Below are 15,707 nucleotides of genomic sequence, written 5' to 3'. Positions count from 1 at the left end.
TGTGATTTTTTTTAAGCTTCAGATATGTCTGACTTCTAACTTACCAAACACACTTCAAACTACCGTAATCGAAATTATCAGTCAGTATATTCACACTGATACGATACGATACGACACTAAACTAATGCTAAACTAACACACACTAATACTAGCACTGAACTGTTGAAAAGTGAGCAATGTCTTCTGTACGGCAACCATTTTAGGGCATCCTCGTCATTCAGAGGTTTGGCTGTCATTCCTCAGTCTAAGCGTTGTCAGTTGTCATGCCTCCTAGTAAACCATGTTGAGTGTGCGCTGAAACACCTTCAGTCCTCACACGAAAACGCTGTCATTCTTCCTGCATTACTGTTTCACTCCTCACATGTCAGTCATCGCACAATACGGCGTCACTCGTCCGTCATCAGTCCTCACGCGTCAGTCATCACTCGTCAGTCATCAGTCCTCACTCGTCAGTCCTCAATCATCAGTCATCACTCCTCACGTCTCACATGAAAACGCTGTAATTTCTCCTGCAACGTGCCTCAGTTATCACTCAAACTAGCTCTCAGTCATCACTCCTCACGTCTCACATGAAAACGCTGTCATTCGTTGTTTTTGGTTGTTCTTCCGTGTGTGATGAGTTTGAGTGATAACTGAGGCATGTTGCAGGAGAAATGACAGCGTTTTCGTGTGAGACATGAGGAGTGATGACTGACAGCTAGTTTGAGTGATAAGTGATGACTGACGAGTGAGGAGTGATGCCTGACGAGTGAGGACTGACGAGTGATGACTGACGAGTGAGGACTGATGACTGACGATTGACGCTGTATGGTGCGATGACTGACGTGTGAGGAGTGAAACAGTAATGCAGGAAGAATGACAGCGTTTTCGTGTGAGGACTGAAGGTGTTTCAGACCACACTCGACATGGTTTACTAGGAGGCATGACAACTGACAACGCTTAGACTGAGGAATGACAGCCAAACCTCTGAATGACGAGGATGCCCTAAAATGGTTGCCGTACTTCTGCAGTTTGTTCATGGCTGATTTCAAATTCATAAATAAAAATGATTTTGGATGTGGCCGGTAGCTACAAGCTGTAACACGTTATCTCATTATCTGCTTCTTCCAATATGACATGAAGGCAGCATAAGTATAAATGCATATTAGTATGGAAGTAACCTTCAAGAGATGGGAGTGTGCCATATAGAAGAAGGAAAAAAGTCATGAGAAAGCATTCAACTTTTCACATTTGGAAAACACCTTAGTAGCTCATGAGATTAGTGATATCATCTAATCGTATTATAGTCTATGAAATAGGAGCACTGAGGTGAGACTCCATGAGAGATGCAGCATCTCCCCAGCCTCCAAATCAGTGGGTTTATCACATACAAGAACATGAGCGGCCAGATTGTCTCATTTGGCCCTGAGAGCACATGGGCATGGAACAATTTGAACTCTTTCAGCTTGCCAGTGTTCCAGAATAGCAGTGAGAGAACCGTACATTACTTAGAATGAAGACTTTCATCTGTGCTGTGTGAATACAGATTGGAAATGCCCTCCTCGATGTTGCTGCCTGCCATACTGCCTGCCATAATAAAGCCTCTAATAAATGAGATGGCGGCCGCTGCTTTACGGATATTTCGTCAGCGCTGCCGTCTCAAATATCCAATATGGAAAGGGAGAGTGGGAGAGCAATCATCTCCCAGAGATACATGTTATCTGATCTGAACTGTACTGCCTACTTGATTCAGAGATGTTTCTCAGCCTAAGCCCTCCACTTCAGGAAATGCTAAATAGCACAGTAATTCCTATCTAAAGGATTTGATTTATTTTGATACCGCTCAATCATATTTTATCTGCAAAATATTCTCCCTTTGTTCACAAACTATTCCATGTGTGCACCCCCCCCCCCCCCCCCCCCACCCCCGTGGAAACCCTTTCTCTCACCTGTTGTGTGTGTGTAAAACGTACAGTATACATGCCACAGCGCTTTGCACTGTTCAGCTGGCAGGACAGAACGAGTGTTCCTGCCTGCCTCCACCTCTGCACAAAGGAGTCAGCCCCCCCAGGCAGAAAGCTCATTCCAGAGCAATGCCACATGCCCCAGCTTGATCACTGACCCAAACTCTTTCCGTCTCAATTAGGGCCCTGAGTTAGAGGCGCTCCTCGGGCTCCACCGCTGAGCAGTAATGGCTCTGGTCTGCTTCAGCTCAGCTGCCTATGAGCTTGCTTTGGCTGGACAAGAGGGCATGCAGGGGCAGGGTGCTGCTCAGCAGAAGCAGAGCACTTGTGTGCCTTCCCCCTGGATGGCCACAGTCCATTCGGATCGCATCACCTCCGTGTCACATGCTGGCTCCCTGACCTTTTCACGCTGGGGCCCAACAATAGGCTGGCCCACTCCGTATCAGCGCGCCCTCCGGCATGCCTAAGCTCAGCCTTGCACCAAATTATTCACTTTCTCATATTTTCACCCCCCCCCCCCCCCCCCCCCCCCCTCCCCCCTACTGCCTGAGGCTTACAGGACGCGTGCGACGACGGACGATTGTGGCGAAAGTAACATAAGGGCAACGGTCACGAAATTGCTTCTAGTCCATCGACAATTGTTCAATTTGGCTGTCATATTTTGATGTCTTCATTTAACTTGGAAACCCAGTGGATAAAGCAGCTTTGTTACTAAATAGGAACATTATTGCCCCGCTAATTGGAGGCTAAGAGAACAATTAGGCATCCTTCAGAATATTACATTAATTAATAGATTTATAGTAACCCTTAAGCACAGGCACTTATCATTACAATAAAAGCATTAGGAGGTCAGCAGAGCATCTGCGCATACAGTCAATTTGCCAAAGGTTACGACAGCAGGAGCGTGTAGCAGATGTCTTTTGTTCTCCACTCAGTCCTTAGTGTTTTGTTTCTGCATTCTACTAGATTATATTTAATCTATAGGCTAAAGGACTTAAGTACACATTCATTCATTTGGGCAAAATGTGTTGCAGGACCCTTCGGTGTGCAGAGATAAATCGAGGTGCCTTTTCATCTCCGATAGTAGCAAATGATGGCTTTGACCCTGAGGTGGTGAAATGACCTTCAAAGCTAATTGTTTAAGAAAAACAGACTCTTTATTGGCTTTAAAATGAAACATGGAAGGTCCATCTTGCTTGCAGGTAGTGATAGTCTTAATTGTCGAGAAAAACACAGGAAATGTTCATCTATTATCTTAATTTTTGTCGGAGCTGGTAGGGCGGCCTAGAAGAGTCTCAGGCGCTTACTGACTCACTGACTGACTGACTGACTGACTCACTCACTCACTCACTCACTCACTCACTGAATCACTCACTGACTGACTCACTGACTGAATTACTCACTGACTGACTGACTGACTGACTCACTCATTGACTGACTGACTGACTGACTCACTCACTCACTCACTCACTGACTGACTGACTGAATCACTCACTGACTGACTGACTCACTCACTGACTCCCCATTGTTGAAACAGGCATGTGTGGGTGTTGAGCAGCAGCAGGCAGCTGAATGAGGCCTGTGACACAGGTGAATGTAGTGGTAACCCACCTTTTGAAGAATATAACATTAGAAAATAAGAAATGGCGTGAAAGAGTTGCAATTAGTGTGTCCTGAGCATTCTCTTTTTTTTTCTTTTTTTTTGGCATTTAATGCTTTATTTGACAGATAGTCAGAGGGAGACAGGAGGGGATGGGAGAGAGATAGGGGAGGACATGGAGCACATGACCCCAGGCCGGATTTGAACCTGGGATGGTGAGATAAGGACTGAGCCTTCGGTATGCGCTCTACTCAGTGAGCCTCCGGGACACCCCTAAACTCTGAACGTTAATTAGTTAATTTTAACCTGTGTGAACTGAACTTTGTGCTAGCTCTTATGTGAACTTGCAGTTGCACAACACTAAGTAGCAGCAGTCCAGCTTAACTAGGCTTGCCTAGTCTTGTTTTCTTCTTCCGGTACATAATCCTACACTTTTTATGCAATTACAAAATCACATGTTTTGAAAAAAGACGGAGATGTGCAAATGTGCACGTTTGAGGAGAAACAGAGAAATTAATGTGCCTAGTGCCTAGTTTTGCATTGCTATTTTATTGTATTTTTTGTCGTCTCAGGATGAAGCCATCAAATTCAAAACACAGAAGAGGGCAGAAATAAACCTATACATTCCTCAACTACACAATTAAAAAGTAGAAATGCTGCACTGATTTTCTTCTTCTCTCAAGTATACTGGTGACAAGAAAAATGTAAAGAAATCTTGAAAATCCATTTGGGAACAATGGATTTCATCTTACTATAAAACCCTTTGTGTCACTGGCGCTCTATCTGTCTCTTTTCTTTTGCCTAATAGGGAGAAGTGTGCTCCAACCAGATAATAGCACCAGGCAGCCATTTGAGAGAAAGTCAAAGAGAAATCATTCACAATTCCAACCACCCATTGGGTTTGTCGAAGCCATAGGCAAATCTCTCTACCTTGAAAAACCCCTATGCATGGCTGCATTATTGCTACTGTATCTCCCCGCCTGCCATAATATAACCTGTCTCAGATGACAGCCAAATCAAACGCAGGTGATGAATGTCTGCGCAGATTAAACAGAGCATCTGATGATGTGTCAGAGAGTGTTATTCTCCTCCAGCGAGGTGTACCAGATGTCTGACCAGCCAATGTGCTTCATCACACATTTTGGAAAGACATCAGTTAGCACAGTGTCCCTCGGTACAGTGTATTAGCCGAGGGACAAATTGCTCAACAGAAGTCACAGAAACTCAAAATCCCAGGCTCAACTGCTGCAGAGTGTGGGTGGGGTGTTTCATTTGTTCTCTCACATTGTGCGGTTTGCCTCAATCAATTCCTACCTCTGGCTATTCTATTATGCTTATGTTGCCAACTTGTAGTCCTAGGTGTTAAAATGTGCTTGCCATGTATGTCGTTCATGTACAGTACCAAATGACTCCAAACAGGCAATGGAGTGTGGTCTGTCACTGCGAGCACGGGTGTAGATGAGTAACATATCACCCGACACCCAGTAATCCTATTTGGCATGATAACAGCAAATAGGATTACAGCCATACTTCCACAGGTCTTGTATTGTGAGTGACATCCTGCAGACATCCAGGCATAAGAAGGTGGCTCATGTGCCAAAATGTTAAACTCAGACGTCAGAGAGCTCTACACCTCTCCCAATGCCCTCTACATTCACTCACCAAAGCATTTTTATCATTTTCTACTACAGTACAGCAAATACAAACATTCCAGTTCAAGTATTTCGAAATGATATTTTGTAAAGTGTATATTGGATTTAAGAGATCTGAGGGATCTATTTAGTTGCTCTCTGGGGCAAAGACACAATCTATAATCAGATCAACTGGGATAAAAGGATTTTGAAGCGTTCAAGTGTTTTGCAAAATAGTACTTACTCATAGAAAGTTGTCCATCCATTTTCATTGGTCTTAGTTGCTAGAAGCCCTGAATTTCCATGGTAGGTCATTACAGCTAGCTCTTGACCCTGGGCAGCAATCGTTTTGAGGGCACTGTTGGTGCCGATAGTGAACCAGAACGTCTGCCCATCAGGGACCATCAGCCACAGAGGCATCCCTGTAGTGTCCCGTCGGATAGTCACAGTGTTTTTGTTCTTATCAGTGATGCTGCTCAGATCTCCTTCTCCGGTGTAGGTCAGATTGTAGAGGTGGTCTCCTGTGGTCAGGCTCTGCGTGTAAATGTGGCTGCCGTTGGAGTCAAACAGGTACAGCTCATCGTTAATGGGAGAGGACACCTCATACATGCTGAGAGGGTTCAGATAGGGTTTGTTTTTGCGCACATAGCGGATACGGATGTTGCCCAGGTCTGCGATAAACAGCTCTCCATCTGCGGACACTGCCAGGGAAGAGGGCGCATTCAGCTTGGCGTCCTTGGCGTAGCCCTCGTCCCCAGAGTAACAATCACAGTTGGCATCGTTCTTGCAGTCACAGCCGCTAGGCGCCCCTGCAACCAGGGAGATCTCTCCGTTGGTGGACACCTGACGTACTCGGTTGATTTTCTTTTCGTCCGACTCGGCAATGTACAGGATGCCATTGTGGGACACAGCGAGGGCATTGGCCGACTCCAGGGTGGCATGGATGGCCACTTTGCTCATTAGAAAGTGGTCAATGCCAGGCACTTGGCAGTGCATCGGTCGGCCAGCTACAATGCGGACCTGGTGGTTTTCTGAAATCTGGAGGACCACGTTGTTGTCCAGGACATACAGGGAGTTGTCCATGGGGCTTACTGCCAGGTCTGTGGGCCACTCTAGACGCACCTGAGAGGAAAAACACACCAGAAATATCAGCTTTAGGTCACAAGAAACAGGCCATGCTCTTATTGATCCACACATTTTTCACTTTATCAGAGGGAAACAGTCCCTCAAGGCGAGAGTCATTGAAAACTGCTTACAAAAAAGATAGGCTACTGTGAAAAAGGTGGGCTATTTTATAGCTTAGCCTGGGAGCAAAACATCTTTTGAAGAGATTAGTATCTGATAAGGAAGGAAAATAGGAGCTGGTGCACTGTTAAAAGGGGAAACACAAAAACATGATTTTTGAGATCAGAGATGATAAAAATGATGAAAATGATGAAAGAGGAGAGATGATTCAAATGATCAGATTAACTGAAAGGAGCGCAGTGGCATTGATCATAAGAACTCTGGACACTTTAGGACTGGGCTCAAGCATCCTTCACCCCGACCGAGACACCGTTCTTCCATGCCTTGGCTTATTCATTATCTAAAGGATAGCGATTGCACGAGGTAGAGTCCTTGAAAAGGAACAAGAACCCTCTTATCAAAATGAAAGACTTCCCTACCTCCAGCCTCCTAAATTATGACTTATTGTTCTGCAAACAATGTATCTTTATTTTAACAAGTGGAGATGATTGGATTCATCCAATTTACACTTACAATCCCAGGGGGATCTCTTAGGAATACAATATGAACTGTCACATTTCAATAGGAGCCATGGAGCAACACAACAAGAAAGACTCATTAAAACCTGGTCTTAAGTTTTTTGAAAAATACAAAGACAGGGTCCGATTCTGAACGACCTATTACATGAGAGCAGTGTCAGCAATTATTTGGATACTTTGTCCTACAAGTGGGAAATGGGAAAGGTGATGAAATTACCTAGCAATTACTATGGTTCGCTAATCTTGCATAATGATCTGCTAGTGCAAATTGCGCAGTCCTCTATCACCGGAATTGACAAGGGAGAAAAATACCTTGTTAATAACCTCAGCATCAAGGTTATACATGTTAACATGGAGAACATAACAACAGAAACTCATACTATTTAATCACATATTTTGGAATTGAAAAAGTACATTATACAGTATCGGTGAGCCAAGTAAGCAGCTGTCTGACAATGGCATCATCAAAAACAATCAAGTGAAAGGAAGGTTTCCACATTAAATTCAACTTCAGAAGCAACTCTGCATTCCAAAACACATGGGGTCCTGAAATATAAAATACCATACTCAAAACCGCACAGGACAGCATGTTCAAAGACACAGCGGGTGTGCTCTAATCATATTGTGTTAATCATGTCGACACATATTCCTCATTTTCTCATTTAGCAGTCGATGCAGCCACGATGATTCAGACAATATTAACAAGCCATTCTAAGGGAGCCGATCACTTGAATCTTTTCACCAGTCATGGTCCTGGATCTTTGCCCCTTTACAAGCAATCTACTTGTGTACAACCTCTGACTGACCATCACATCCCTTAAATCTATCAACAAAGTACATTTACTTGAGTACTGTACTTAAGTAAATTTTTTGAGTATCTGTCTGTACTCTACTTTTTTTCTTTTTTTGGAAACATGACTTTTACTCCACTACATTTGAAAGACAAATATTGTATTTTCTACTCCACTACATTTTTATGAAGATCCCTGTTACTCGTTTCTTTGAAGTCAGCGGATACATTTTCCTTTTCTTTTCTAAAATGTGATAGGCCATGAACTGTGCTCCTGCAGTTCTGCGTGTGGTTTGTCCAAGTGGTATTGCTGTACCTTGCGCATGCGCTACTCAGATCGCACAGCTCCTCCACGTTGGACGTAGAGATAACGTTACAGATCTGGCAGCGAGCGACACTTTTTTAAACAGTTTAATTTCACTCACTCACTCACTCGCTCACTCACTCGAGGTTACATTCTCTGCCCGAACCTGAGACTTTGTGTCAAGTAAAAATTTGAATGAGCAACTTTCACTTTTATTGCAGTAATATTTGATCAGGAGTATCTACTTTGAGTAATAGAGTTGTGTACTTTGTCCGCCACTGCCCACACAATGGAGGAAGTTTATAAATTTTAATAAGACAAACTGTATCTTTGGCCACGCACAACAAACAGGTGACTGGCAGCGGATCCATGTCGTCTTTCAGGGAGCAGAAAATGCATTTACTTGGGAAATGAAGGGGAGATTTCCAATTTCTTAAAACCTATTTCTTGTCAACACTGCTGGTTAAATATTTCATGAGGCAGAGTGTGGAGGGGCTCGGGGGAGCTGCCTGTAAGGAGGTTTTCACGCAACTCTGACTGATGAGGGGATATTTCCCAGGCTGGTGTCCCATATGCTGTAACCCGATCAGACCCTCCCCTTCCTGCAGTGGGCTAGCTGTCAGTAGCGCATGACACGGCCGCCACCAGCAAACCCCCGAAATGGGCACAACAGCCCTGAGAGCAAGCCGTGGATTTAAATCAGCCAAACACAAAACTATTTTTGCGCCCAATTTCACTTTCATTATAATTGGCTATTCTCCATAAGCGAGCCCTTCACTCTCTGCTCGTATCGACACAATGCCTGCATGAAGAAAACTCCCTGCTTGTACAGACACCTGTATGGAGAAAACTCATCTATCCTTGTTTGAAGTTCCTCTCAGAGTTGAAGTGAATGTCATTGTCACTGGAGCCTTGATAAAGCTTTCTTGATAAAGCTTTCTGAAGCTATGAACACCCCCTTGAAATGAAACCCCGTTATTTCAGTTTGAAGTCAGCAGGAGTGGGTTCAAGACTTTAAACATAAAATAGAAGAGACTTTAAAATGTCAAGGACCTACATGTAATGCCTTGGTATGAACACATTCAAAGATTCCTGAAGGAGATCAAACTCTCGGCCTCGCATAACAATAATAAAAAAGTGAAAAGAAAGACAGATTACTGGCCAGCGCAGGGAATTTAGAAAATAAAAAGGACGCAAATGCATGTTTTGCCGCAATACTCAGCGCTCACTGCACAGATGGCATGGCTGAGACAGAGCTGCATTTCAAAGACACGGATGACCTCATCAGCGTAGAGAGACATCTGAAATAATGTTTTTCAGTTGAAAACAGAGATAGTATAGAGAAAGTGATGACCACTGTGCTGAGCCTTCTCCTGTGAGACTCTGGGCCTAAGTGAGGGCTTGAGCAGTGTTTGAAGTCGGAAGCTGTGTGCCCTGGATGAATTTTTAATGGATGCTTTTTACTGTCTGAGTGTCTCTGGCAGTGCGCGTGTGATTTGTCATGGTTGTTTGTGGGGCTGCAGTCAGCCAGTCCTGCCTGTGTCTTCTCTGTGGCGGAGCGGGGCTGCTGAGCATCTATAGGGGGCTGGCGGGGGGTTGGGGGCGGGCTGACAGAGCAGGCGAGGGGGGCGGGGGGTGGGTTTGTTGCGGAGCTCCCCAGGGGCTGGGAATGGGCAGCTGGAGGCTTTGCTCCCTCCACTGAATACATCATTTCACACACACACACACACACACACACACACACACACACACACACACACACACACACACACACACACACACAGAAAGCTAGGCCCCCTCAGGACCTGTTTGCTACTCGCACTGGATAACATAGATGGGCCAAGAAGCGACCTAGTGCATACTGTACATACACAGCTCGGCGCTTGCTTGCATTGCTTTCGACGTCAGTCAAATCTCATCTTCAAGCCTGTGAAGACCCGCAAATTCTAATTTCATGGGTGTAAAAATGAAACAATTACAGATATAATAGTAGATATATAAACACACACAATCATTGCATATATTCTTTCTGGTTAATTATTTGCATGGCGTGCTTGGGAGAAATTGTGTTAACTCCTCAGATTAAAAAAAGAATCTGATCAAGGTCTGTGTAAAGCAACATTATTACCAGTCAACTTTTTTAATTGCAAGTGAAGTAGACAGTGTGTGGGAGTTCTTTGTTTCACTTGAGTCGGCCCTTGCTCTTCTCCAACACACCTGTCATTATTATAGGTAGGGCTGCACGCAAAAACAATCATATTGTGATTGCAGTATATTGACAGATATTGATATATGAGTGATGGTTTTAGTGGGAATGGTAATTTTTGCATTTTATTTGCAGCTCCTGCGATTTGGATATTGCACTTGGCAATATTGCAATTTGGATAATATTCTGATTCCTTGTGCAGCCCTACAGTAGTTCGAGGTGTACAAAAGCTCTGCTGGGTGAAACTCCTCAGATTAAAAATTCTTAAGTTAGGGAATGACCATGCAAAAGTTGCTATGCAGATGAAATGCAGCAGAAAGCCAGTCCTGTCATCTCCAGAGAGGAGTCACTGAGCTCGAGAGTGATGCGACCTCAGTGCAGTACCCTTGCCTGGGGGATGTGTTCTGTGTAACAGTCTGCTACATGTGTGCACGTGTATGTGTGTGTGTGTGTGCGTGCACGTGTGTGTGTGTGTGTGTGTGTGTGTGCGCGCGCGTGTGCGTGCACGTGTGTGTGTGTGCGTGTGACAGTGATTGTATATGCAAACCAAAAGGGGTGCAATTTGGTTAGTGAGGTTATTGGTCATCTTTGCTACTGTATCTGCCTACAGCTATAGGCCATTGATCCTCCATATTTGGGGCTGTGGCCAACAGGGACAGCAGGGGCTCCTGGGGAAACAGCTCCAGTTCTGGTTTCAGCTTGGCTCCCTGCTGTAGCACGTCTATCTCAATCCCCAAGAGTTCCCTCGGCCGCCATCCAGCCCCGTTAATTGCTACTTTTCATTTTCATTTTCATTTTCATTTGTATTTGTTTGTGATCTATGAGACCATTTCAAATGTGTAATTTACCAGACTGGCACAGCTGTGTTTGGGGCTGCTTTCCTGAATTCATCATCTGCTGGACCAATGGTCAGTTCTCAGCCGATCATTCGTGATTAATCACAGTGGCAGTGTGCTGCTTTACTGACATTACAGGATGTATGGACACATGTAACTGCAGTCTAACAGCATTCAGCCCACAACTGGTGAATCCCCATCCCAGTATTTAATGGCTTTAACTGTCTCCTTCTACCTCCTCAGAGGAATCCTCATCCCAGTTGGGCGACACTGGCTACACGTTATTATTAATGCACAAACTAAATTAAGAACCTCTGGACCAAGCTAAGAAAAAAAAGTCCCTAAGGTGGGGATCTAAGCATAGACCAAGAGACCAAGTAGCCTGCTATCGGCTCGGAGTAGAGCTGAACAAGTAATTAAAAAAAAATAATAATAAAAAAATAGTGCAAAATGAACTTTTGCAATTTCGAAATCACAGAGGCTGCAATTAATTGCTGAAGAAAGAGGTGTCTGAAATGGATTTATAAAAAAGGTATTTTACAGCTCCGGGTCATCTTTGGTGTATGAATCAAGTACATTAGTACAGTGGTTCCCAAAGTGGGGGTCGGGACCCCCCGGGGGGTCACGGGACACCACCGGGTGGCTTGCAAAATGATTTCCAGAATGTGTGAAATTGGCCTAAAGAATGTGTTAACTATAAAATGTGTGAAATACAATTGAAAAATGTAAAAAAAAAACATAATTGTTAAGTTTTGTTTGTTTTGCACACAAATGTTTGTATGCTTCAACCACCTCCAGGGATAGTGGGCGTCGCGAGCCTCTGGCACCGCTATTTTGGGGGTTGCGGGGTGAAAAGTTTGGGAACCCTTGCATTAGTACAACATTGAAAACCCTAACCCTTTTAACAAAATCCCTTTTTTTTTTTTTTTTTTAACATTAACAACAATTTTAAATTTCAAACAAATGTATGATAAGAAAAACCTTTGCAATATTCTGTCTAATTATCACTCAGCCCTAGTTCAGAGACAGGAAAGGGCTAGTGTGATGCCCCGGTCAGAGAGGTGGTACCTGAGAGATGTCCATCACCGCATCACAGCTGAGGGGTCGGGCAGAGGTCAGGTCATTGAAGCCCAGGAGAGTAGAGATGATGCCATTCTGGTCGATCCTGCGGATCATGGTCCCGTCCACAAAGAAAATCACACCATACTTATCCACAGTAATGCCTGCAGGTAAAAAGACAGTCAGTGGACAGAAGAGAAACATATTTATCAGTTATTTTAACTTTGACTCAATGAGCAGAGGACGACCACTAAATGACAATTAAGGACTAATAATGGTAATGAAAAGTAATGCCTGAATTGATTTTCTTCAATCAATACTCGAGAACAATAGAGACATCAAAACAGTTGGAGAATACTTATTGATTCAATAACAATTTGCGATTTCATCAAAGCCAGCCGTTTGCTCTGCTTGTTTCACACAGACGCAAAGCCGAGGCCACTGCCTTTCGCTGCCTGTGTTAATGTTCATTCACACTGGCCGCGGCTCATGATCTTGGGCCAAAATGTAAAGAGGGCTGTTATAGCGCCACCATCGGGTCAATTTGGTGTAATCCTTTAGACCATAGTAAAAGGCGACTTTATGAACCTGATTCCCAAATTTGGTAGCTGTAGCTCTTAAAGTTTCTGAGCTACAGCTGAGCTACAGTACCTTTACGGGCAAGTCCCACCAGGAACGTCACGTACGCGTTCCGGCTCCGACGCGCTCGTCGGAACTGCTCGCGGGCATTTTAGTCAACGCGTGTGATCCCACCAGGCGCGCAACGGCGCGTATCAGAAGCGGCCCAGAAGCGGCTTGACGGCCCGCTCCGCTAAAGATACGCGGCAGTTCTATTTTTCACGGATGACGCCTGGAAGCTGCGTCAATCTGCACAGAGCAGATCGTTCAGCCCGGAAGTCAGACACAGCAACTGCAGGAGAATCCGGTCGATTTTCATACAGTAATAAAACACCGTGTGCAGACCCAATACCGACTCCTTCTCCTTCTCCCCCCTCCCCCTGTAGTCTTTCAAGTAGATGAAAAAATGCAAGAGTTCTCCTCCTGCTAATAGGCAGTGTATGACAAATAAAGAAATAATTTCAGCCTACTTACCCATGGTAGAAACACAACAATCAAGGGAAAATGACCAAATCAAAAGCAAGTCAACGACAGACTGTGTTGTTTGTGTGTTGTGCTCTTTACATCCACCCCATTGTACACACAGTATCGCGCGATCTCGTTAATCCCGCGCGATCTAGCTTCAGCTGCCAGGCAGCGCTCGGAAGCGCTCCGCTTCTGAAGCGCGTGCTGTGGGACATGCCGACATGCAGAGAACGGAGCAAAACCGCGGCGCAGACGGAACGCTGTGCAGACGGGCCTGGTGCGACCAAGCAGTTACGCAAAATTTGTCGAAACAAGGGAAATCACACTTAATTGCGAATATATCGAAAACTGCAAGATTAATCTCTTAGCAAAGTAAGAGCACACCTCTCCTCAATGAGCCGCACGTTTTGAGGTCCCACATGTCTATGTAGTGTGAAAACTGTAGGAGAAATAGCGTGCAGAACTTCAGTTGAAGTTGAGTGTGTCAAAAACACACACACACACACACACACGACCGAACACAAGCCAAACCAAGCATAGTGTACGTCTCATACCTTGAGATGAGAATACCAGCCTTAACTTGCACATCTGTGCATTTCACATTTCTTTATGGGCTGACACATATTTCAACAGCCATAAACATTTAGGTGGAAGAACATGTTACGGGTTCAACACATTTCAGTGGGACTTGAGCGTTATTTCAGGACATGTGAATCATAATGCATGTGATCTAATGACTAATACATCATCCAAATATGGAAGCAACAAGAAAAAAGACCAAAGAAAACACATGGGAGGGCATGCTTTCCCAATGGGAGAGGAGGGGGGGATCAACTGTGTTCCAGCTTAAATGTGGCCAAAGCTAGCGAGCTGCTCGGTGGTAGATGTGAGAAGAGAATTCAATGTGTGAAGACTGAAGTGTATTGATTTAGCCTCTGGAACTACTCTCTCCAACTACCCAGCAATCTAGCCCATCAGAAACACTGCTTGGGACCCAGCAAGGACGTTTTGCTTTATGATTTGATCTGGTAGCTACCAGCATTCAGTCTGTAAAAGGAAAATACAGCAAAAAAAAATTGCTTTTCAGGGGCATCTGGGTAGTGTAGAGGTAAATGTACTCTCTTACCACCGCAGAGACCCGGGTTAAATTCCCGGCAGCGGTACTTCTGGATCGGTCAGACGTTCCTCCAGACACAATTGGCCGTGTCTGCGGTTGGGAAGCCGGTGGGCTATGAGTCGCTGCACTAGCGCCTCCTCTGGTCAGTCCTGTTCGGGCGGGAGGGAAACTGAGGGGAATAGCTTCATCCTCTCACACGCTACGTCCTGCCGGTGAAACTGCTCGATGTCGGGTGAAAATAAGCGGCTGGCGACTGCACATGTATCAGAGGAAGCATACTAGTCGACAACTCTCCGCAGATCGGCAGAGGGGGTGGAGCAACGACCGACAGCAGGGGGAATTGGCCAAGTACAATTGGGGGGGAAATGGGAGGAAGAAAAAAAAGTGATAAAAATAAGTGCTTTTCAAATATGCACTCAACGTGTGTGTATTGCCACAGCAACTGTGACACTCTCAATTTACTCCTGTTCCTGATTGAACGTATGATCGAGAGTTAAAGAAGTTAGTCATAACAACATGGATGCGGTACCTCTAGGGTTGGTGAGAGTGGCCTCGGCGGCCTTTCCTCCATCCCCGCAGCGGGTGTCGTCGTAGGGCAGACACTGGTCTCCAGTGCCGGCCACTAGCTCCAGGTTCTTGGCCACGTCTTTCACAGCATTCAGCGATTTCACCTTGAACACCTTTCGGCTGCTGGTGTCCGACAGGTACACAGCCCCGCTCACCGGACTGCTGGCCAGGTAGTACTTATGAGCAGGGCTGTTGCTGAGAGAGTGAGAGAGAGGCACAGCAGAGTCAATAAAGCTGGGAGGGCTACACTGCTTTCAATAAGAAAAGAACATTGTCCAATACAATTAAAATGGATTCAAAAGCCATTTCGGAGAGTCAATTGGACACAATCGCAGTTTAAACCAAGGACACGGAGAAAGAAAAATAGAATGAGATTAAACATGACATAATGGCAGAGCTTAGAATTGATCCACAATACAGACAGCTTAGTAAGAAATCCCTGTTCTCAAAAGACAGTGGGTATTCCACTCATATAGTATATACTATATAGTGAAATGCTGAGAGGATACAGAGCAGGGGAGACAGAGGAAGCGAGGTTCTAGTAGTGGGGTACATGGGATCCTTTGAGAGAAGTCCTGATCACTACCCCTTTCCTGCGAACAGAAATCCCTATGTCATCATCATCTATAAAGGCAACTTATTTGTGAGACCATACTACGTGTAGTGAATCCTCCTCGCCTGATTATTGTTGTGACAACTCATTAAGCATGTTTTCTGATAACATTGGGACTTTTTTCTTTGCTTGGCGGGGGGGGGGGGGGGGGGGGGCAGCATTCGTATGCTGTAGGAATCCAAACACATTATGCAG

At 44.9% G+C, this 15,707-nt stretch overlaps 1 protein-coding gene across 4 annotated transcripts in view; it reads right to left on the bottom strand.

Moving 5' to 3' along the window:
* tenm4 (teneurin transmembrane protein 4) overlaps window positions 1–15,707 on the bottom strand; it is a gene marked incomplete at both ends in the record, with an annotated part of 173,254 nt that overhangs the window by 30,307 nt on the left and 127,240 nt on the right. For all 4 annotated transcript variants that reach the window (XM_083637873.1, XM_083637874.1, XM_083637875.1 and 1 more), the window contains 3 exons: window positions 5,419–6,296; window positions 12,142–12,296; window positions 14,862–15,094. In XM_083637873.1, coding sequence (XP_083493999.1) covers window positions 5,419–6,296; window positions 12,142–12,296; window positions 14,862–15,094 — 1,266 coding nt within the window. The remainder of the gene's footprint in view (window positions 1–5,418; window positions 6,297–12,141; window positions 12,297–14,861; window positions 15,095–15,707) is intronic.

The sequence above is a fragment of the Poromitra crassiceps genome (genome assembly GCF_964638095.1).
Source record: "Poromitra crassiceps genome assembly, chromosome: 5".
Lineage (NCBI taxonomy): Eukaryota > Metazoa > Chordata > Actinopteri > Beryciformes > Melamphaidae > Poromitra > Poromitra crassiceps.
Note: the sequence above shows the minus strand (reverse complement) of the source record. Positions and strands in the feature narration are given on the sequence as shown.